The 24,447-nt window shown below is 46.6% G+C and overlaps 1 protein-coding gene across 26 annotated transcripts in view; it reads left to right on the top strand.

The window, feature by feature from the left end:
- Nucleotides 1–24,447, top strand: part of DAG1 (dystroglycan 1) — a 72,391-nt gene that overhangs the window by 41,729 nt on the left and 6,215 nt on the right. For 25 of the 26 annotated variants that reach the window (XM_055276812.2, XM_063609714.1, XM_055276832.2 and 22 more), the window contains one exon: nt 5,573–5,973. In XM_055276812.2, coding sequence (XP_055132787.2) covers nt 5,689–5,973 — 285 coding nt within the window. In that variant the 5' untranslated portion in view covers nt 5,573–5,688. Of the gene's footprint in view, nt 1–5,268; nt 5,457–5,572; nt 5,974–24,447 lie in introns of those variants that run through there. The other variant, XM_063609691.1, reaches the window with a different exon arrangement.

Below are 24,447 nucleotides of genomic sequence, written 5' to 3'. Positions count from 1 at the left end.
CTTTTTTCTCACTTTATTGCACTAGCTAGAACTTCTAACATTATGTTGTGCATGAATGGTGATAGTGGACATTCTTTGCCTTGTTTCTGTTCTTAAGGATAAATCACTCAGTTTGTCACCAGTAGATACAATGTTAGCTGTAGGGGTTTTTGGTAGATGCTCTTTATCAAGTTGAAGAAGTTCCCCTCTGTTCCTGTTTGTCTGAGAGTTTTTTTTATTATGAATCAGTGTTGAATTTTGTCAGATACTTTCTCTGCATCAATTGTTATGACCATGTGATTTTTTTTCGGTAGCCTGTTAATATGGTTAATTTTCAAATATTGAGCTGATTAATTTTCAAATATTGAGCTCTCCTTGCATCTCTGGAATAAGTACCACTTGGTCATGGTATATATTTCTTTTAATATATTGCTGAATTCTGTTTGATCATGTTTTCTTAAAGATTTTCGTGTCTGTTTTCATGATAGATACTGGTCTATAGTTTTGTTGTAATATCTTGGTTTGATTTTGGTATCAGCATAATGCTACCTTAATAGAATGAATTGGATCCAAGTGTGGTGGCAAATGCCTATAGTCCTAGATACTCAGGAGGCTGAGGTGGGGGGACTGCTGGAGCCCAGGAGTTCAAATCCAGCTTGGGCAACATAGCAAGACCCCATTTCTAAAAAAGAAAAATGAAAAAAAAAAAAAGAAAAATAAGTAAAAAGTTAAATAAAGAAAATTCAATATATTAAAACAAAATGAATCAGGATGTGTTTCCTCCTTGTCTGCTTTCTGGAAGAGTTTGTGCCTGGCAGTGGCTCATGCCTGTAATCCTAGAACTTTGGGAGGCCAAGGCGGGTGGATCACTTGAGGTCAGGAGTTCAGGACCAGCCTGGCCAACTCCTTCTCCAAAAAAAAAAAAAAAATGAAAAGATTGGTAGAAGTTACCACTGATGTCATTCAGGCCTGTAGATTTCTTTTTGTGGGAGTTTTAAAATTACAAATTCAGGGTCGGGCGTGGTGGCTCAACCTGTAATCCCAGCACTTTGGGAGGCCAAGGTGGGTGGATCACCTGAGGTCAGGAGTTCAAAACCAGCCTGGCCAACATGGCAAAACCCCGTCTCTATTAAAAATTAGCTGGGTGTGGTGGTGGGAGCCTGTAATCCCAGCTACTCGGGAGGCTGAGGCAGGAAAATTGTTTGAACCTGGGAGGCGGAGGTTACAGTGAGCCAAGATTGTGCCACTACATTCCAGTCTAGGCGAAAGAGCAGGGCTCCATCTCAAATAAATAAATAAAAATAAAAATAAATTACAAATTCAATTTCCTTAATAATTTTCTTTCCTTTTCTTTTCGTTTTCCTTTATCTTTTCCTTTTCCTTTTCTAGACAGTCTCAATTTGTCACCCAGGCTAGAGTGCAGTGGTATGATCATGGTTTATTACAGCCTTGAACTGCTGGGCTCAAGCCAACCTCCTGCCTTAGCCTCCTGAGTAGCTGGGACTTCTGTCTTTAAAAAATTTTATCCTTTCTGCCTCTGTAAAATAATTTTCTTAATAGAAATTATATCATATTGGATGAGTTGTAGTAGTTTGTATTTTTTGAGAGGAATCTGTTTAGTTTGATTCGTATTTGTCTGTGTAGAGTTGTTTATAGTGTTTCCTTATTTTTCTTTTGATGTCTGCAATATCTAGTGATATCTCCTGCTTCATTGTTGATGTTAGTAATTGTCTTCTCTTTTTTCCTCTATCATTCTTGAGATTGATCAATTTTGTTAATCTTTTCAAATAACTAGTTATTTGTTTCAATGGTTTTTCTCTGTTTTTGTTTTCAGTTTCATTGGGGTTTTTTGCTTTTTATTATTTCCTTCTGCTTGCTTTTGGTTTATTTTGCCTTTTTTTTTTTTTTTTTTTTTTTTTTTTTTTTTAAATAATGAGATGGAGTTTTGCTCTTGTTGCCCAAGCTGGAATGCAATGGCGCATTCTTGGCTCACTTCAACCTCTGCCTTCTGGGTTCGAGCAATTCTCCTGCTTCAGCCTCCTGAGCAGCTGGGATTACAGGTGTCTGCCACCACACCTGGCTAATTTTTGTGTTTGTATTTCTTTGTGTGTATGTATGTATGTATTGTTTTTGAAACAGGGTCTTGCTCTGTCATCCAGGCTGGAGTGCAGTGGTGCAGTCTCCACTCACTGCAACCTCTGTCTACCGGGTTCAAGTGATTCTCTTGCCTTAGCCTCCCGAGTAGCTGGGATTACAGGTGCCTGCCACCACACCCAGCTAAATTTTATATTTGTATTTGTTTGTTTGTATGTATGTAGGTATGTATGTATGTATTGTTTTTGAGACAGGGTCTCGCTCTGTCACCCAGGCTGGAGTGCAGTGGTGCAGTCTCTGCTCACTGCAACCTTTGCCTCCCGGGTTCAAGCGATTCTCCTGCCTCAGCCTTCTGAGTAGCTGGGACTATAGGAGTGCACCACCAAGCCTGGCTAATTTTTGTATTTGCAGTAGAGACGGGGTTTCACCATGTTGGCCAGGCTGGTCTCAAACTCCTGACCTCAAGTGATCTACCCACCTCGGCCTCCAAAAGTGCTGGGATTGCAGGTGTGAGCCACCTCACCTAGCCGTAGTAGCTTTGTTTTCTTTAGCAATTTTGGGTTTATTTACTTTGCATTACTCAGGTCAGAAAATGTCACTTGACCCCTTAACAGCATGGGCTCAGGGCAGAGTTTAATCTTTTTCCAGAATGGGAATTGCTCATGATGGTTCTTGTCACCTGTGGGCAGCCAGTAAGTTCTGTAAGGCATCTGTGTGCCTGCCAGCCTAGAGTAGGTGTCCTGAACTACCTGAAACTGATGGGGGACCAGAGTACAATGTGCAAATTTCTAGTCACTTTCTTGGGGGTGTGGGGCATGTTTACTGGCGTGGAGTTTGCAAATATGTGTTTAATAAATGGGTCCTGTAATTAGTGCTTAGGGTGGGTGTGAGGAGTGGGCAGGTGCTGCATTTCTCTATGCAGTTACTGGCTTTTTTTTTTTTTTTTAGTCTTTTCAAAGTTTTTTTTTCTTTTTTTTTTTTTTTTGAGATGAAGTTTTGCTCTTGTTGCCCAGGCCGAAGTGCAATGATGTGATCTTAGCTCACTGCAGCCTCTGCCTCCTGGGTTCAAGTGATTCTCTGCCTTAGCCTCCCAAGTAGTAGGTGGCATGTGCCACCATGCCCAGCTAATTTTGTATTTTTTGTAGATACTGGGTTTCACCATTTTGGTCGGGCTGGTCTCGAACTCTTGACCTTGTGATCCGCTCACCTCAGCCTCCCAAAGTGCTGGGATTACAGGCATGAGCCACCACGCCCAGCCCAAGGTTTGTTTTTTTTTTTTTTTTTTTTTTTTTTTTTTTTTTTGAGATAGAATTTTGCTCTGTCGCCCATGCTGGAGTGTAGTGGCATGATCTCAGCTCACTGCAACTTCCACCTCCTGGGTTCAAGCGATTCTTCTGCCTCAGCCTCCCGATTAACTGGGATTATAGCCACGCGCCACCACACCTGGCTAATTTTTGTATTTGTATTTGTATGTATGTATGTATGTATGTCTATGTTTATTTATTGTTTTTGAGACGGTCTCGCTCTGTCACCCAGGCTGGAGTGCAGTGGTGCAATCTCCGCTCACTGCAACCTCTGCCTCCCAGGTTCAAGGGATTCTCCTGCCTCCGCCTCCTAAGTAGCTGCAACTTCAGGCGCGCACTACCACGCCTGGCTAATTTTTGTATTTGTAGTAGAGACGGAGTTTCACCATGTTGGCCAGGCTGGTCTCGAACTCCTGACCTCAGGTGATCCGCCTGCCTTGGCCTCCCAAAGTGCTAGGGTTACAGGCGTGAGCCACCATGCCTGGCATGTATTTTTAGTAGAGACAAGATTTCACCATGCTGGCCAGGCTGGTCTTGAACTCCTGACTTCAAGTGAACCGCCTGTCTCAGCCTCCCAAAGTGCTGGGATTACAGGCGTGAGCCACGGCGTCCGCCCGGCCTCAAAGTATTTTTCTAAGCCTCATTGTTACATTTGCCACACGGATGTATCTCTATATATACATGTATACATTTTTTTTTTCTTTGAATCATTTTGAAGTGAGTTGCAGAGTGTTTGACACTTCATCCCTAAGTACTCCAAAATACAACTCGTAAGATTGAGGATGATGCCCTGTAGAGTCTTACTACCATCATATCACCTAAGAAAATTAACAGTAAATCTCATTTCCAGTTTACATGCAAAATTCCTCAATTACCCCTCTGGGAGCTGGGCTCATGTGTTTTTTAAAAAGTAAATCCAGAATCCAGTCAAGATGTACACATTGTCCTGGCAAGATTGCTCACCTTTCTAATCCTGGGAGACTGAGGTGGGAGGATCACTTGAGGCCAGGAGTTTGAGGCCAGCCTGGGCAGCATAGTGGGACACTGTCTGTACAAAAGATTTTTAAAAACTAGCTGAGTGGAGTGGTGTGCACCTGAAGTCCCAGCTATTTACTTGAGCCCAGGAGTTCAAGGTTACATTGAGCTATGAACATGACACTGTACTCTATCCTGGGCCACAGAGCAAGAGCCTTCTCTGTCCCCACTCCCCCACCCCCAGAAAGATACACACATCAAGTCTGGTTGCTGTCTCTAAATCGAGAACAGTCATCTGACGTTTAGGGATGTCAGCATTTGGAGAGACCAGGCCAGTTGTTTTGCAGAAGATCTCATTCTAGATTTGTGTGATTTTCTTTGCATGGCTCCCATATTTCCTGTAAATTGGAAGTTAGGTCTAAAGCAGTGCCACCCAAGAGAAATATAACATGAGCCACATATGTCACTTAAATTTTCCTGGTAGCCACATGAAGAAAAGCAGATTAAATTAATTTCAATCATATATTTTACTTAATACTTTTTTTTTTTTTTTTGAGGTGGAGTCTCGCTCTGTCACCGAGGCTGGAGTACAGTGGTGCAATCTTGGCTCACTGCAACCTCCACCTCCCGGGTTCAAGTGATTCTCTTGCCTCAGCTTCCTGAGTAGCTGGGATTACAGGCACCCACCACCGTGCCCGGCTAATTTTCATATTTTCAGTAGAGATAGGATTTTACCATGTTGGCCAGGCTGGTTTCGAACTCCTTACCTCAAGTCATCCACCCGCCCTAGTCTCCCAAGGTGTCAGGATTACAGGCGTGAGCCACGGCGCCCATCCTATTTAATACATTATTATTTATTCTTTGTTAATACTTATTGTTTACTTAATATATTTTACTGAATATATCTGACTATATTCAAAATATTACTAATACATATCATTTCAGCTTGCAATCAATATTTTAAAAGTATTAATGAGGCATTTTACATTCTTTTTTATGAAGTTTTCAAAATCCAGTGTGTATTTTATATTTAATGGACCAGCCACATTTCCAGTGCTAAGGAGTTGCACGAAACTGTTGGCTTCTGTATAAGAGAGCATGGGGGTAAGACGCTTGATCCAACTTGGGGTAGATGTTTTTGACAGTAACTCCTGGAGGATAGTATATGACTGAACCACTGGAATTGCTCAAGTCTGAATCTGCTTTTCTTTTTTTTTCAGGCTCTGTGTGCTCCGGGATGGAGCAGGTGTGCAGAGGGTGAGAACCCAGCTCTGGGACCAAGTCACTTGCTTCCTTACTTAGCAAGACTATCGACTTGAGCAAACTTGGGCCTGGGATGAGGATGTCTGTGGGCCTCTCACTGCTGCGCCCCCTCTGCGGGAGGACCTTTCTCCTCCTGCTCTCTGTGGCTATGGCTCAGTCCCACTGGCCCAGTGAACCCTCAGAGGCTGTCAGCGACTGGGAAAACCAGCTTGAGGCATCCATGCACTCAGTGCTCTCAGACCTCCATGAGGCTGTTCCCACAGTGGTTGGCATTCCTGATGGCACGGCTGTCGTCGGGCGCTCATTTCGAGTGACCATTCCAACAGATTTGATTGCCTCCAGTGGAGACATCATCAAGGTGAGACTGGATATAAAGCATAAATGAGGAAGAGTTCTCATCTTCCATTTTAGTTTTGGTGGCTTTTCCTTTCCAAGTCTAAGCTCCACCAATTCTGAGCTTAGTTCTTTCAGTACCCCCTTAGACGAGGGACAGCCACTGATGTTCATAAGAGGATTTCTATATACTCAGAATAGCATCCTAAACTTTATTCTTGTTCCTTCCTATTCTGAGGGCATCACCATGTAGTAGCCTTTACTCTGGAAGTTCTACTGAACACTGATTTAGGGATTTGTTGGAAAGGTCTGTCACATGTATAGGGAAAGGTTACCTTTCATAAAACACAGAGTTAAACCCAGGAAATATAGGACTTCTATGCTTTGAACTTACTTTTTAAAGTAAGATATAAATAAATGTAGGAGTTCTGCTCTAATTTGCTGATGTATGTTTGCTGATGTAATTGATCACTTAAGAACCAAAATTAGTACCCAAACTTCAGCCTTGCCCCATATCCTTTGGAGAAGCCATCCAGAGAACAATGGAATCTGAGGCCCGTGTAGAGAAGAGTGTCTTGGTTGACCCAGAATAGAAATCAGGTGAAATACGAAGCTTTTGTGTGATGAAGCACCATCTCTCTGTCTGAGTTTGTGGAACCATGGAATTTCCCCTAGATCCTGAGTGAGTTTGTTTCATGGACAGGTGGGTGGGATGTACCCCTCAAGTTATGAACATCTTCTAGAGCAGAAGTCAGCACACTTCACCCAAGCTGGAGTGCACTGGCATGATCATGGCTCACCTCCCAGGCTCAAGTGATTCTCCCACTTCAGCCTCCCAAGTAGCTGGGACAATAAGCACATACCAGCACACCTGGCTAATTTTTGTACTTTTTGTAGAGATGGGGTTTTGCCATGTTGCTCAAGCTAGTCTTGAACTCCTGAGCTCAAGCCATCTTCCTGCCTTGGCCTCCCAAAGTGCTGGGATTGCAGGCATGTACCACTGCACCAAGCTCCAGGCAGTAAATAGTTTAGGCTTTGCAGGCCATATGGTTTCTGTCAGGACTCCTCGACTCTGCCTGTGTAGTGTTAAAGTAGCCTTTACAATATGTAAATGAATGGGCAATAAAACTTTACTGTGGATACCTTTTCTTTTTTAATTTTTTACACTTATAGTCCCATTCTGACCTGAAACAGATTTTTGAATTTCGTATGTCAAGAAAGAAATATTCTTTTACAATTTTTTTTTTTTTTTTGAGACAGGGTCTTGCTCTGTTGTCCAGGCTGGAGTGCAGTGGTACAGCCATGGCTCACTGCAGCCTTAACCTCCCAGGCTTAAGCTTTCTTCCCTCTTCAGCCTTCCAAGTAGCTGGGACTACAGGTGTGCACCACCACACTCAGCTAATTTATTTATTTATTTATTTTTGAGACAGAGTTTCGCTCTTGTCGCCCAGGCTGGAGTGCAATGGCACAATCTTGGCTCACTGCAACCTCCGCCTCCTGGGTTCAAGTGATTCTCCTGCCTCAGCCTCCTCAGTAGCTAGGATTACAGGCTCACGTCACCACGCCCAGCTAATTTAAAAATTTTAACTTATTTTAATTAATTAATTAATTTTGAGATGGAGTCTCTGTCTGTCACCCAAGCTGGAATGCAGTGATGCAATCTCAGCCCACTGCAACCTCCACCTCCCAGATTCAAGTGATTCTCCTGCCTCAGCCTCCCGAGTAGCTGGGATTACAGGCGCGCACCGCCATGCCTGGCTAATTTTTGTATTTTTAGTAGAGATGGGGTTTCACCATGTTGGCCAGGCTGGTCTCAAACTCCTTATCTCGGGTGATCTGTCTGCCTCAGCCTCGCAACACCCAGCTAATTAAAAAAATTTTTTTTTAGTTTGGGCGTGATGACTTAACACCTGTAATCCTAGCACTTTGGGAGGCTGAGGGAGGCAGATTGCTTGAGTCCAGGAGTTTGAGACCAGCCTGGGCAACATGGTGAAACCCCAACTCTACAAAAAATACAAAAATTAGTTACAAAAATTTTTTTTTAGATAGGGTCTTACTCTGTCCCCCAGGCTGGTCTCAAACTTCTGGTTCCTGCCCTACAGCATTCCTTCTCTAGAGGTGTGGCCTTCATGTGAACTAAAAGTATTCTAAGACCTATACTTTGTTAGGTATTTTCTGTATGTTCTCTGCATTCAGACTTCTACATACATTTAGTGTTCTGGCTTTCTGTTGGTGTGTTTAAACCACCAAAACAGTGGTTTAAGTCAACCAGCTTGTTTGCTCAACATTTTTTGGCCAGGAATTCAGAGATAAGGAACCTTATCTCTGTTTCACATGATACTAGGTAGAGTGGCTCACCGGGGGCTGAGAAATTCACTTCTAAGTTGGCTCATTCATGGCTGGCAAGTTGATGCTGCCTGTTGACAGGGAGCTTAGCTGGGGCTGTTGGTCAGTGTCCTTGGTTCCTCTTCATGTAGACCTCTCCATGGGCTGCTTAGGTGTCCTCAAAGCACGATAGCTGGATTTTAAGATTAGATATTTCAAGAAATAGGAAAGGAAGCTGCCCAATCTCTTAAGGCCCAGACTTGGGAACTTGCACAGCAACATTTCCATTTTACTCCATTGGTCAAAGCACATATAGGCTCTGATGGGTGTTTACCAGCTTGCCCCCCTGACCTGCAAGCCCCAGGCTTCTAGATTAGAAATGGCCACAAGTTCTATGCCACTCTTTCCTTGCAGAGGTGAGTCTGTGCCCTTTTCCCTGAATCTGGGTGGACCTCCCCTTCAGCCTGCTCCCTTCTTGTGCTTGCCTCCTTTTCCCTGTTGGTCCCCTTCTTTTTAAGCCGTGGCTTGTTCTCAGAGTGACCTCTGGTCTCTGGGGCAACCGTATTTCTGAAGATCTTGGCCCATGTAGCAGCTCACATGTAGCAGCTCACAGAGCTCTTCCTAGTTTGCAGAGTGTTTGCATGAAGTTTCCTTGTAATCTTTGTAATATCCCAGCAAGCCAGATGCTAATCTGACCATTAGATACAGAGTGGTGGCTCTGGAAGGTACATTTCTTGCCCAGCTTCAGATTTAATCCTGAATATCCATACCCTGCATTGGTTGCCTTTGTTCCAGTAGCCATTGGAATGTTTTACATGTATTAATCTTGGCCAGAAGTGCCTTGAACTGATACAGCAAACTAGATATTTGTGGTATTTGGCAGAGAGATGTTTAATAGGCTTAGTTACCAGGGAGGTGAAGAGATTTTACTGAGAAAACAGGGTTTTATCTGAGCATATTTATCTGTGGAAAGCAGATCATTTAGTAGCTGATGAGCTTGTAGAAAAACAGATGAAGATGTGTGACTCTTCATTCCAGTCTTAACCACCAGGATTATATGGGTTGGGGAGTCAGAAGGTCAGAAAGCCTGATCTTGTTCCTAGAGCTTTGGTTTCTGCATCTGTAAAGCAGGATTTAGAAAGTCTTTATATTAAAGGAGTTTTTTTTTCTTATTATAATAATGATGCGTAAATGTACATTGTGGACAATATAGAAAGGGAAAAAGAAAATCTGTGGTTTCTACCATTCAGAGTGAAGTCCTCTACCATTTTCTGTGCTCATCAAGAGGTGTTCATGCCGCATACGCACACAGACATCTTAACATATTAGACAGACCTAGGATCATAGTGGATATATTTTTTAACCTTTTTTTTTTTGAGACAGAGTCTCACTTTGTTGCCCAGGCTGGAGTGCAGTGGCACAATCTCAGCTCACTGCAACCTCCACCTCCCGGGTTCAAATGATTCTCCTGCCTCTGTCTCCCGAGTAGCTGGGACTATAGGCATGCCCTACCACACCTGGCTAATTTTTGTGTTTTTTTGGGGGGATGGAGTTTTGCTCTTGTCGCCCAGGCTGGAGTGCAATGGCATGATCTTGTCTCACTGCAACCTCCGCCTCCCAGGTTCAAGCAATTCTCCTGCCTCAGCCTCCTGAGTAGCTGGGACTATAGGCTTGCGCCACCACTCCTGGCATATATATATATATACACACACATACATACATACATAGGCTTGCACCACCACTCCTGGCATATATATATATACACACACACACACACACACACACACACACATTTTTTGAGATGGAATCTTGCTCTTTCGCCCAGGCTGGAATGCAGTGGCGTGATCTCAGCTCAGTACAACCTCCGCCTCCCGGGTTTAAGCTATTCTTCTGCCTCAGCCTCCTGAATAGCTGGGACTACAGGCATGCGCCACCATGCCCAGCTAGGGTTTCACCATATTGGCCAGACTGGTCTCGAACTCCTGACCTCGTGATCCGCCCACCTTGGCCCCCCAAAGTGCTGGGATTACAGGGGTGAGCCACCTTGCCCAGCCCACGTTTTGTATTTTTAGTAGAGACGGGGTTTCACCATGTTGGCCAGGCTGGTATCAAACTCCTGACCTCAGGTGATCAGCCTGCCTCGGCCTCCCAACGTGCTAGGATTACAGGAATGAGCCACTGTACCGGGCCTATTTTTTTTTTTTTTTTTTTAACATTTTTCATTCACTGTAGCTTGAGTTTTTTTTTACCCGTAGTCATTAAATGTTACGTGGGAATGTAACTTTTAATGGCTGCCTAATATTCTTTTTTTTTTTTTTTTTTTTTGAGACAGGGTCTTGCTCTGTTGCCCAGGCTGGAGTGCAGTGGCGCTATCATGGCTCACTGCAGCCTCCACTTCCTGGCTTAAGCAATCCTCTCACCTCAGCCTTCCAAGTAACTGGGACTATAGGTGTGTGCCACCACACCCAGGTAATTTTTAAATTTTTTTGTAGAGATGGGTCTCACTTTGTTGCCCAGGCTGGTCTTGAACTCCTAGGCTCAAGTGATCCTACTGCCTCAGCCTCTCAAAGTGCTAGGATTACAGACATGACCATCACGCCCAGCCTGCCCACTGTTCTTGAGTGTGTGAGGAACATTTCAGATACTGGTCCTAAGGATGCTTGTTGAAGCAACCCCAGTCATATCTTGCACCCACTGGTACTGCCCTTCATCCAAGCTACTGCTTGCTTACCTCTTCCTAGGATCCCCCTGCCTTTGTTCTTGACCTCTCAATTTGTTCTCCATATTGAGTCAAGAGATGTCTTTATCTTTCTAAAGCTTACATCTATTCAAAATCCCTTTTTACTGAGCTGCACCAAGAATCGAACCCCATATGATCTGGCCTGTGACCTCTTCTCCCACATCTTTTTCTTTGTGTACTTTGTCCCAGCCACACTGGTCCTTTTCTGCCCAGTGAACACACCTAGCTTAGGGTCCACCCCAAGCTTTTGATTCTTTCTTCTTTTGTCATGAGTACAGCCATATCTTTCAGGCTCAACTTGGACATCATCTGTTGGAGCCCTTTCCTTCCACCCTGGTAAAAGCAGCTTTCCCACAAAACTCTATGTCATCTTCTTCTTAGCAGATTTCTGTACTTGAAATTCTTGTTTTTTTGTTAGTCATGTTTGCCTTCCATCACATAGTAGGCCCTCAAATGTTTGTAGGCTGGCAGAGGGAATGAGGACCCATTTAGCACTTGCAAACCTGTTTTGGATTGTCAAAGCCTGCCTTGCTGTATGCAGGGAGAAATGCTAGCCTGTGCTGGGGCAGCAAGAGAGTAAGCTCACCTGCTGCCCCACAGTGTACTATGGCCTTGCCGTGTTTTGAGGCCTCAGGCCCTGTGACACACACAGTTTCAAATGACTTCTTACTGTATTTTCGCATTGGAAAGTGGCCCCACCCTGTCCCTCTAACTCTTGACTGTGTGTTTATTGATCCATTATTAGTACAAACTCACTGTTTCCTAATATTCAATAGTTTATTGCTCATCTTAATTATTGTGGTGTTCAAATTGTCCCAGATTTGACCACTGGGAGCCCCTTTAAGTTGGTTCCTGTATTCTTGTGATATGCCCCTGTCAATCATTTGAGTGCTTCCTTACTTTCTGGGATAAGATGCTCCAGGCCTGTCTTGTATTCACCCTCCCTCAGCCATTTATTCAAGGAGCCTGATTCCTTTCTGTGGTGAATGTTACTGGGGGTTCAGATCTGGGTGCTAGGTGAGTTCATTGCCACTGGGATTTCCTTGCTTCTGTGAGCCATTCAGCAGATAGTGTGGCTCCATTTTTAGATGACGAAGTGATAGCTAAGTGACTTATCCTGGAGCACATACCTTGTAGGGACAGAGTTAGTTTGTAGGGAGCACCCAAGAGGTTTTTTTTTTTTTTTAATTGAGACAGAGTCTCGCTCTGTCACCCAGGCTGGAGTGCAGTGGCGCTATCTCGGCTCACTGCAACCTCCTTCTCCCAGGTTCATGCCATTCTCCTGCCTCAGTCTCCTGAGTAGCTGGGACTACAGGTGCCTGCTACCACGCCCGGCTAATTTTTTGTGTTTTCGGTAGAGACGGGGTTTCACTGTGTTAGCCAGGATGGTCTCGATCTCCTGACCTTGTGATCCTCCTGCCTCGGCCTCCCAAAGTGCTGGGATTACAGGAGACAGCCACCGCGCCCGGCCCCCAAGAGGCTTCTTGAGCCTGTAGTATATAAGGTCTTATCTTCAGGTAACTGACCTGTGTTTATTTTGTGTGTCAGCATGCTTTGGAATTATAATTGAATGCTTTGTTCTAGTCAGTTTTAGAAGACTTCCCTTGTAGTTGTCTGTTACCCTGCCTCCCACCTCCGACACTGCAGAGCTGTGGAAGAGAGAGACACACTGGGTATGCCTTGACATGGATGGTGTCACATGTGATGAGACGGGTTTGTACAACCTGCCATGCATGAGGGCATCTTTGAGCCAGAGCAGAAGCTGACCTACCATGGGGCCCAAAACTGATTGCTAAGTAAATGGCTGGTTTACAGTTCTGGCTTTTGGAATGAAGGCTGCAGGACCACAGGTTTGGAAGATCAGGGCCAACCTTGGTGAAAGTGAAAGGACAGTCTGAGTGAAAGGTGATGTCTGGCTGGTAAGCTATCATTGTTCCCTGTGTAGGGTTCTAGATACTTGGCATAGGACCTGTTTCGAAGTAGATGCCTAATTAAAGGCTTGCTATGTGATAAAGCATTAACAGAGATGGAGCAACAATGGGAAGACATGTGGGACAGTGGTGGGTTGCAGAGCTCCATGTGGGGAATTTGAGAAGTTGTTGGGAGCACATGGAGTTGGGCTCCTCAGCAGAGAAAGGCCAGTGCCCACATGTGGCAGGGTTGTCAATTTAAGTGAAAGTAAACAGAGAGAGAAGTGGGTCCCTAAGGGGCTTTTCAAAGGCTTTCTTCCCCAAGTATCAGAGGAAGAAGAAGCTGGTGAAGAACTGAGGTAGGAGGTACTGAGCCTGGCGTGCTTCCTCCTAAGCCCCATGTGGGATGTCCAGATGAGGGTTGGTCTATTTGGGCAGGGCTGAGTTGCCAAATGAAGACTCAGGTGGAACGTGATCTGCACGGTCTGTCCCAAGACCTGGTGAGATTAGATGGCATAGTTGTCATACTTGCTGACTGGTTAGGGGATATGCATGGGGGTTGATGGTAGAATAATCCGGTGTTTGTAGCACACTTAGATGCTGGTCTGTTGAAGGGCTAGAAAATTAAGTTCTCATTCTAAGTGAGCTGTGTTGACTGCCTGCAAAGCCTAGCCTGACCTGTGTGGGCTTCTTTATTTCAGGAGGTTGTGCTGCCTGGTGTCAGTCTGTTGATATACCCAACAAAGCGCCTGAAGCAAGTGCTTCGCTACATTTTATGTTGGTGTATATTTTACACGTCAGTCTGCGGGGTCAGGAGATTAAACAAGGGACCTGCCTGCCCGGAGGGTATAGCCCCAAGATCCTGGCTCTTCTGCTCTGCGCCACCCCTGACACTCCTTCATGTTCTGACAGCCCTTGTCCAGTCTCAGCCTGGCCAGCACTTGTTGCTTAACCAATGCTGTTCTCCAGTTCTGCCTTGAGAATTGATGTTCTGTTATTGACCCCAGCTTAACTCACACATGGACTGCCTTGACCAGACGTGTGAGAAGGGGCTGTGGGCTGCCTCGAGGTCCTCATGGCCAGCATAGCTTTTTTGAGAGACCTGTGCCATCTGGCCCCTGTCTCCTCTCTTGTGGCCTTAGGAAACCCTAAAGCAGATAGTCTTGATGTTTGCTGCCTTGAATCAGACTGGATGCCTGTATACAAAGCTCAGCCCAGCTCTTGACTGTCCTTGGCTCTCACAGCTACTTTTGGAGCTGAGAGGACCCTTTCTCCTTATCAGGGTCTGTGGGGATGGGTCCCACAGAAGCCAACCTGGACTTCACTCAGTGTATCCTGGCCTGTCCTGGGCTGGCCACAATATGAGCCACTCTTGTCTCCCTTGGGTTTGGTGCTAGATCCCTGCAGGCATCTCTCCTCTGACTTGAGTGTGGGACTGGCTGAGAAATGTGATTATATGCCAGGAGATGTTCTAACCTCTCCTCGAAGGTGGTCAGGGAGAGACATCTTTACATTTCATGAAATGTCCAGGCTGCCCCTCAGATGTCTTATTTTGGTAGAGCCTGCAAGGATGGCTTTTCATCCCTGCTTCCCTTTAGCCTTCTTGCCTGCAGACAATGTGGACCTTCCCTCAGCCCAAGATGTTGGCAGGCTGGGAGCAGCCCTTCCTGGGACTGTGCTCTCAGCTGCTGGCACGGGCCCCCAATTGTTCCCCTGAGAACAATGGGCACTCTCTTTGGCTAGGAAGGGGAGTTCATGAAAGGAGCATTTCTTTGGATGCTTGAGAGCTTTGTGGCAACCCCGCCTGTGTGAGATGAACTGCAGTTTCTTCCTGCCTCTAGTGGGTGTTCCCCATTTCTGAATGGACCCCTTGTGAACAAAGCACACCGGGAAATGCGGGTTGGCGATGGAAGGCATCCTTGGGGGTGGGCTGTCAGAATGGCATTTGCCCAGACTCATCAACTCAAATACTTAGTGAAAATATAGGCTTCTATGTTTAAAAAAATCACTGACAAAGACTGAAGGAGAACACGACAAAGTAAAATAGATGATGTCAGGGCTCCAGATTGAAGGACTGATTCTGAGGATTTTATTAGTGGCTCTAACTATGTTAAGCTGCCCTTTACTTTTTTGGGGAAAAAGACTAATTTTTGCTTTTAGATGAGAACAGTGAACATGAGATAAAATGCTTTGTAGCTCAGACCAGAAGGGCGTTGACTGGGCTGAACAGTGTGTTCAGTATTGATCCTGTGGCGTTGGTGTTTGTGGCAGGGGCCAGGTTCTGCTTTGAGGTTTACACGTCTAACAGCAGGACCAATGATAATCTCTTGTGGGTGTGGCTCTGCTAAGGCCACATGTACTTAACTTCCTTCATGATTTTTTACCTCAGTGGGGACAAAGGCCTGGCCCTCTGACCTTAAGCTAGAGGCTCTTCCTGTTGGTCTGTGCCATCTCCCTGCAGCACAGCCATGTGACTGCCCATGTTCCTCATTAGCAGAAGGCCACAGAGCAGATTTATCTCATTGTCTTAGTCCATGGCACAGACACAGGATAACCCTGAGTGTGAGTCAGCACCAAGGCTAATACTCCATCAGAGGGTCCGTCTCCTGCTTCCCTGAGCAGAGGACACACAGTCAGCTTGCGATGAGGAGGCCTTGACTGTCTCATGTGGGAGTGCCTCCAGGATGTTTTCTATGGTACCCAGCCATAGATGGCTGCAGGTTGGCCCAGCTCTGCAGCCTGACTAGGGATGAGGGAGCTGAAAGGTCGGGAATTGATGACCAGGTCTGAAGGAAGGCAGGGACTTTGCCAAGGCAGGCCTCTACAGGTCCAGCATTGGGATGTCACAGGGCAGCAGCCTGTATCACTTTGAAATGGGTCTGTTGGGGGACACGGGGAAGGGCCCAGCTCACACCTTAAGGGCTGACACGTCCAGAGGTATTGGTGGAAGGTGCCACCACAAAGGCCCAAAGTTCCCTCCAAAAGATTTGTAGTGAGAAAGAATGCTCACCAAATCAGTTTCTCGATTATATGTTATTCTTAGGATCCCTCTTTACTGGCCATCATCAGCTGTAAAAGTGCTCGTCCATCTGTCTAGAGTCTTTGCTTGCCATTTCTAAGTCCTGCAACTCTTGCATGGATAAGACATCATCTTGTGGGCCCTGAATGATAAAGCTTGTGTTTTCTTGGTTTCATAAGCCAATTATAATTATTTGGCCCTAGAGAGAGCCTAATTCTTCAGTTTTGTTTTTCAGCTATGCATAACTGACTCAGACTATGGGTGGAAACCTGCTTTTATGAGAACTAAGTAATAGAAGCTCCTCCACCCATTTGCTCTTTCTTCAGGTGTGGAATGGTACTGGCTTGGGATGAGAGACTTTGCTTGAGTTTCATGGTGTTTTTTTTGTTTTGGTTTGTTTTTTGTTTTTGTTTTTGTTGTTGTTGTTTTTTGAGACGGAGTCTCCCTCTGTCGCCCAGGCTGGAGTGCAGCGGCGCGATCTCGGCTCACTGCAAGCTGCGCCTCCTGGGTGCACGCCATTCTCCTGCCTCAGCCTCCTAAGTAGCTGGGACTACAGGCACCCGCCACCACACCTAGCTAATTTTTTTTTGTATTTTTAGTAGAGACGGGGTTTCACCATGTTAGCCAGGATGGTCTCGATCTCCTGACCTCGTGATCCACCCGCCTTGGCCTCCCAAAGTGCTGGGATTACAGGCATGAGCCACCGCGCCCGGCCACTTTTGTTTTTTTTGAGACAGATCTTGCTCTGTCACCCAGGCCAAGGTGCAGTGGCGCAATCATAGCTCACTGCAGCCCTGACTTCCCCAGGCTCAAGCAGTCTTCCCACCTCAGCCTCCTGAGTAGCTGGGACCACCATACCCAGCTAATTTTTGTGTTTTTTGTAAAGATGGTGTTTCGCCGTGTTGCCCAGGCTGATGGTGTTTAGTGCCTACAGGTGCTGTATCTTTGTATCAAAGTCAGTGTTTGATGGTCTGTTGTGTACAGGAGGGCACCAGTAAAGCAGCTGGAGGAGTGTCCCAGAGACTGAGGAGTGACCAAAATTGACCAAAATGTTCAAATTTGGCAGTTCCCTGGTCGTTGGTCATGGTAATTTATTGTGGGCATCACAGTTTTAGACCTTTGCTTTTTTTTTTTGAGACGGAGTCATGCTCTGTCGCCCAGGCTGGAGTGCAGTGGCATGATCTTGGCTCACTGCAACCTTCGCCTCCCGGGTTCAAGCAATTCTCCTGCCTCAGCCTCCTAAGTAGCTGGGATTACAGGTGCGCACCAACATGCCCGGCTAATTTTTTTTAATTTTATTTATTTGTATTTTATTTATTTATTTTTTTGAGACGAAGTCTCACTCTTGTCCCCCAGGCTAGAGTGCAGTGGTGCGATTTCGGCTCACTGCAACTTCCGCCTCCCAGGTTCAAGCAATTCTCCTGCCTCAGCCTCCCAAGTAGCTGGGATTACAGGTGCCTGCCACCACACCCAGCTAATTTTTTTTGTATTTTTAGTAGAGATGGGGTTTCACCATGTTGGCCAGGCTGGTCTCGAACTCCTGACCTCAGGTGATCCGCCCACCTCAGCCTGCCAAAGTGCTGGGATTACAGGCGTGAGCCACTGTGCCTGGCCCTTTTTTTGTATTTTTAGTAGAGATGGGCTTTCACCATGTTGGCCAGGCTGCTCTTGAACTCCTGACCTCGTGATCCACCCGCTTCGGCTCCCAAAGTGCTGCGATTGCAGGCTTGAGCCACCATGCTCGCCCCCCTCCCACCCCCCCACCCTTTTTTTTTTAAGACTGCGTCATGCTATGTTGCCTAGGCTGGGCTCAACTCCTGGCCTCAAGTGATCCTCCCGCCTCAGCCTCCTGAGTAGCTGGGATTATAGGTGTGAGCCACCATGCCCAGCTCAGTCTTTGGAACTTTTTGTGGATCTGCCCAGGTTTTGTGGTTTTGATTCTTAATGTTTTGGGATGCACTTTGTGGGTCAGGATTTCAGAAGCTGGTTATAGGCTTTTCAAGATCTGGCCGGGCGCGGTGGCTCACGCTTGTAATCCCAGCACTCTGGGAGGCCGAGGCGGGCGGATCACGAGGTCAGGAGATCGAGACCACGGTGAAACCCTGTCTCTACTAAAAATACAAAAAAAATTAGCCGGGCGTGGTGGCGGGCGCCTGTAGTCCCAGCTACTTGGAGAGGCTGAGGCAGGAGAATGGCGTGAACCCGGGAGGTGGAGCTTGCAGTGAGCCGAGATCGCGCCACTGCACTCCAGCCTGGGTGACAGAGCGAGACTGCGTCTCAAAAAAAAAAAAAAAAAAAAAAAAAAAAAAAAAAAAGATCTTTTTTCCTTAATGCTAGACTCACTTTCTATCTCAGAAGCACATTGTCTCTAAGGGTTGCCGAAACCAGAAAGTTTTCTGGCCTTTTGGGTGGCCTGTGAGCTACAGCCTGTGATCTCCTTAAATCAGGCTTTCTTGTGCAGTTTCTGCCTCCTGCAGATGTGCCTAGTAACTGTCTGAAGGCTTCTTTCAAGACAGCAACTATAAGGTCAGCAGGCCTTGCCCCTCCCAGCTCCAAGGCAGTGTTGTCGTTTGGTGTTGGCTGGTAGAGTGACCTGAAATGCTGGAGGAGTTCCACGGTGGGGACCAGCTTGTCACCCCAAACTCCTGTGCCTCTGTGCCTCTGCTGCTAAGGACCTCACAGCCCCAATTCCTGCCTCTTTTCTGCCCTTCCTGGCCCCTGGCCTGGCAGCCTTTAGAGGATTAGTTGTGGGTGGCTATGGTACAGTAGGCAGAAATCTTTATACCAGGCAAACCAAGGACTCTAAGGATAGTCAAAATCCCATGTGTAAATGTGCCAGGATCTAGTGCACCCATTTTATTAATTATAGAGACAAAGTCTCACTATGTTGCCCAGGCTGGTCTTGAACTTCTGGCCTCAAACAATCCTCTCGCCTTGGCTTCCTAGAGTGCTGGGATTACAGGTGTGAGCCACTGTGCCTGGCCTAGTCCACCTGTTTTAGGTTGAAGAGGTGAAAGCAGGTCTTTGGGTTCTCACCTGCAGCAGGTCCCCCACTTCCCCCATGCCCCTTAGTGTTTTCATCTACTTCTGGCAGACAAGTGTTGACAGGCAACTCCCTGAGCTTGCCCAACCTCATCTTTGTTTCTCTATATGATTTTGGCTCCCTCATTGCCTGTTGCCTCCCCACTTACCTTAGATGCTTTGAGCTTCTGTTTTGTGGTATGAACAGGGAGACAGGACCCCGCTGTGCACTGGGTCCAAGGTCAGTTGGGAAGGAGAACTAGGGAGAGGAGCCTGGACATGCCCTGGGCCCCTTTGTGCAGTAGCCTCAAATTACTTACTGGTTCTTCTCAGAGCCCATGGGAGCCATAGGAACCATTATTGGCAGAGTCCGTCATGTGCCTGGCACTATAATCATATGAGGTTGGGATTGTTTCCCTGATTTTACAGATGAGGACACTGGGGCCAAGCTTGGGTCAAGTGCCAGCCAGCCTGGAGCTGGGATTCGCAGTGAAAGATGGGCCTTCTCATGGAGTAGGAGAATGAGGATTGTTATCCCCATTGTTAAGGGGATGAGTCCTGGCTTGTCATTGGTCTGCATCTGTGAGAAGGAACTTTCATATCCTATTTCACCCTTAGGCCCTGAGAAGAAGAGAAGTGATCCAGAGCCTATAAGTTTTGAAAGCTGAGGAGGTATCCAGAGTTCCCGTGGACTGAGGGGCTCTTGCTTTGTTAGGGTAGAGCAGGTGCTTTATCCCCAAGCACCTCCGGGATGAGCTAAGCCCTGAGCTGAGTCCCTTTGGGAGGGTAGGGCTCCTAGTGGCATCCTCTGGGGACTGTGGACACTGCCAAACCTTCAGTCATATTCAGACTTTCCAGGTAGGGGCTTTCCCCAAATGGCCTTGAAAATGCAGAGGTGCCAGTGTGCCTGTGACTTGGCCAGGTTCCTTGTGGAAATTAGGTTTGTTTTGCTTCCTGTAGCCCTTCTATTAAAATGAATCATGGCTGGGCATGGTGGCTCACACCTGTAATCCCAACACTTTGGCAGGCTGAGGCAGGAGGATCACTGAAGCCCAGGAGTTCAAGACCAATCTGGACAACATAGGAAGACCCCATCTCTACAAAAAAGTAAATATTGGCCAGGCCTGGTGGCACACACCTGGCTCAAGTAGTCCCAGCTACTCAAGAGGCTGAGGTGGGATGATCACTTCAGCCCAGGAGTTTGAGGTTGCAGTGAGCTGTGATTGCACCACTGCACTCCAGTCTGGTGACAGTGAGTGAGACCCTGGCTCAAAAAATGTATATTTAAGGGCTGGGCATGGTGGCCCACACCTGTAATCCCGGGATTTTGGGAGGCTGAGGAAGGAGGATTGCTTGAGCCCAGAAGTTTAAAGCCAGTCTGGGCCATATAATGAGACCCTGTCTCTACAAAAAAAAAAAAAAAATACCCAGGCACGTGCCTATGTCCAAGCTACTTGGGAGGCTGAGGTGGGAGGATTGCTTGAGCCTGAGGCTGCAATGTGCCATGATCACACTACTGAACTCCAGCCTAGGCAACAGAGTGAGACCCTTATATATACATATATGTATATAAAGAATCATTGCCACTCAAAGTGCTGCTTAGGCCTGATGTCACCAGTACCAAAGTGCTGCTTAGGCCTGATGTTACCAGTACCAAGACTGGAGATGCAGGGGTTTTAGAACATTCAGGTTAGTACTTTTTCCTCCTGAGTAGTACCCATGACCGTGGAGTGACTGCCTTTAGGGCTGTAGATCTAGACACCTGTCCTGCAGCCAGATAATGGCTGGGACTTCAGGACCCTGGGGAGTCAAAATTTGCAGAGGGGAAAGCAGGTGACTAGGTTGGAGAGGCTTGGCTCTTGTATTAGTCTGTTCTCATGGTGCTATAAAGAAATACCTGAGACTGGTAATTTATAGAGAAAAGAGTTTTAATTGGCTCATGGTTCTGCAGGCTATACAGGGAATATAGTGGCTTCTGCTTCTGGAGATGCCTCAGGAAACTTCCAGTCATAGTGGAAAGCAAAGGGAGAGCTGGCACTTCACACGGCTGGCCAGAACAGGAGGAAGGCTTGGGGAGGTGCTACACACTTTTTTTTTTTTTTTTTGAGACAGAGTCTCGCTCTGTCACCCAGGCTGGAGTGCCATGGCGTGATCTCGGCTCACTGCAGGCTCTGCCCCCCGGGTTCACTGCCATTCTCCTGCCTCAGCCTCCCGAGTAGCTGGGACTACAGGCGCCCGCCACCTCGCCCCGCTAATTTTTTGTATTTTTAGTAGAGATGGGGTTTCACTGTGTTAGCTAGGATGGTCTTGATCTCCTGACCTCATGATCCTCCCGCCTCGGCCTCCCAAAGTGCTGGGATTACAGGCGTAAGCCACCGCGCTCGGCCTTTTTTTTTGAGTTGGAGTTTCGCTCTTTTGCCCAGGCTGGAGTAAAGTGGCGCAATCTCAGCTCACTTCAACCTCCGCCCTCTGGGTTCAAGTGACTCTCCTGCCTCAGCCTCTTGAGTAGCTGGGATTATAGGCACCTGCCACCATGCCCGGCTAATTTTCGTATTTTTAGTAGAGACAGAGTTTCACCATGTTGACCAGGCTGGTCTTGAACTCCTGAACTCAAGTGATCCACCCACCTCAGCCTCCCAAAGTACTAGGATTATAGGCGTGAGCCTCTGCTCCCGGCCTACACACTTTTAAACAACCAGATCTTGTGAGAACTCTATCATGAGAACAGCACTAGGGGGATGGTACTAAACGATCCATGAGAAATCACCCCCATGATCCAGTCCCCTTCCCCAGGCCCCACCTCCAACACTAGGAATAATAATTTGACATGAGATTTGGGCAGTGACACTGATGTGAACCATATCAGCTCTGTTTTTCTGACATGACTTGCCCCAAAGACATGGGTAAACTTTACATGGCTACAAAGCCATGGGTAGACAATAGTAAAAGAATCTGGTCATGTGCAGTGGCTCACAACTGTAATCCCAGCATTTTGGGAGGCTGAGGCAGCCAGATCACTTTAGGCCAGGAGTTTGAGACCAGCCTGGGCAACATGACGAAATCTCATCTCTAAAAAAAGAAAAAGAAAAAAAAAATTAGCCGAGCATAGTGGCACTCATCTGTGGTCCCAGCTACTCAGGAGGCTGAAGCTGGAGAATCATTTGAACCCAGGAAGCAGAGGTTACAGTGAACTGAGATCATGCCACTGCACTCCAGCCCAGGTGACAGAGTGAGACTGTGTCTCAAAAATAAATAAATAAATAAAATTAAATAAATAGTGAAAGAATTTGTTCTCAGTAGTCAAAATAAAGCACATTTCTCATCTCCCATCTCCCAATTTGAAATTGAGCATTATAACTTGCTTTGGTGAAACCTGAGGTTTTCTTTAGTGTTTATTGTTTGTTACATGATATTAACATGTTTTTAAGTTACTTGGCATAGTTAAAGTAAGTGTATGGCTTACAAGGATGGCTTCGCCGTGGGAGCCTTCCTATAGAATGGCCCGAGTTTGTTCTGTAGGAACTGCCTGATAGCAGAACTTTGGCTATTGGAGTCAGCAGAATAGGAAGTGAGCCAGGCTGGGAAGCTTTGAGAAGGCAGGGCCCTTCTCTGTTTTCTGTTAAAAAGTGCCCTTGTGGCCGGGTGTGGTGGCTTACGCCTGTAATCCCAGCACTTTGGGAGGTCGAGGTGGGCGGATCACGAGGTCAGGAGATTGAGACCATCCTGGCTGACACGGTGAAACCCTGTCTTTACTAAAAATGCAAAAAATTGCCGGGCGCGGTGGCTCACGCCTGTAATCCCAGCACTTTGGGAGGCTGAGGCGGGCGGATCACGAGGTCAGGAGATCGAGACCATCTTGGCTAACATGGTGAAACCCTGTATCTACTAAAAATACAAAAAATTAGCTGGGTGCGGTGGCGGGCACCTGTAGTCCCAGCTACAGGAGAATGAGGCAGGAGAATGGCATGAACCCGGGAGGTGGAGCCTGCAGTGAGCCGAGATAGCACCACTGCAGTCTGGCCTGGGCGAAAGAGCGAGACTCCATCTCAAAAAAAAAAAAAAAAACGAAAAATTAGCCAGGCATGGTGGCGGGCGCCTGTAGTCCCAGCTACTTGGGAGGCTGAGGCAGGAGAGTGGCGTGATCCCGGGAGGTGGAGCTTGCAGTGAGCCGAGATCACGCCCCTGCACTCCAGCCTGGGTGATAGAGACTCTGTCTAAAAAAAAAAAAAAGTGCCCTTGTGTAGTTGAAGACAGATTTGGAGAGGCAACAGCCTGCTGACTTATCAACACTGATGGAGTGCCTAGCCATTCAGGAATGTGAGCCACCACGCCCAGCCAATAAGTGTGATTTTTATAGTTAAAAAATATTAGAAAAATATATTTAGTGTTTTTCATGAATTTGAAGACACCCATGTTTACAGATATTTTAACATTTCTGATGTTTGATGGTGAGTGACAGGGTGGGAGATTCTTTTTTTTTTTTTTTTTTTGAGACGGAGTCTCGCTCTGTCACCCAGGCTGGAGTGCAGTGGTGCAATCTCGGCTCACTGCAAGCTCCGCCTCCCAGGTTCACGCCATTCTCCTGCCTCAGCCTCTCCGAGTAGCTGGGACTACAGGCGCCCGCCACCATGCCAGGCTAATTTTTTTTTTTTTTTTTTGTATTTTTAGTAGAGACGGAATTTCACTGTGGTCTCGATCTCCTGACCTCGTGATCCGCCTGCCTCAGCCTCCCAAAGTGCTGGGATTACAAGCGTGAGCCACCGCACCCGGCCTCAGGGTGGGGATTCTTAATTAGATGATGGCACATCTTAGAGTTGATGTAATGTGGTATCACAAAAGAAACACTATTTGCTGACCCTTAATGAGCGGCTCAGAGAGCAATTAGGAAATGATAACCCTGATAATAATAACTCCTTTTTTTTTTTTTTTTTTTTTTTTTTTTTTTTTTTTTTTTTGAGATGGAGTCTCACTCTGTCACCCAGGCTGGGTTGCAGTGGTGCGATCTCAGTTCACTGCAACCTCCGCTTCCCAGGTTCAAGCAATTCTTCTGCCTCAGCCTCCTGAGTAGCTGGGACTACAGGTGCCTGCCACCACATCCGACTAATTTTTGTACTTTTAGTAGAGACGGGGTTTCGCCATGTTGGCCAGGCTGGTCTCGAACTCCTGACCTCAGGTGATCTGCCCACCTTGGCCTCCCAAAGTGCTGGGATTACAGGGGTAAGTCACCATGCCTGGCCCAGTAATAGTAACTCCTAACAATGTCAGTCATCTCATGGTTTAAAAAAAATTTTTTTTTTTGAGATAAATAGAGATGGGGGTCTCACTGTGTTGGCCAGGGTGGTCTCTAATGCCTGCTGGCCTCAAGCAATCCTCCCGCCTTGGCCTCCCAAAGTACTGAGATTATAGGTATGAGCTACCATGCCCAGCTTTCTCATACGCTTTTGCTGGGTGTAGGAAACCTGTTTAAATTAGTTTAAAGGGGGA

This window comes from Symphalangus syndactylus, chromosome 1, assembly GCF_028878055.3.
Source record: "Symphalangus syndactylus isolate Jambi chromosome 1, NHGRI_mSymSyn1-v2.1_pri, whole genome shotgun sequence".
Taxonomy (NCBI): Eukaryota; Metazoa; Chordata; class Mammalia; order Primates; family Hylobatidae; genus Symphalangus; species Symphalangus syndactylus.
Note: the sequence above shows the minus strand (reverse complement) of the source record. Positions and strands in the feature narration are given on the sequence as shown.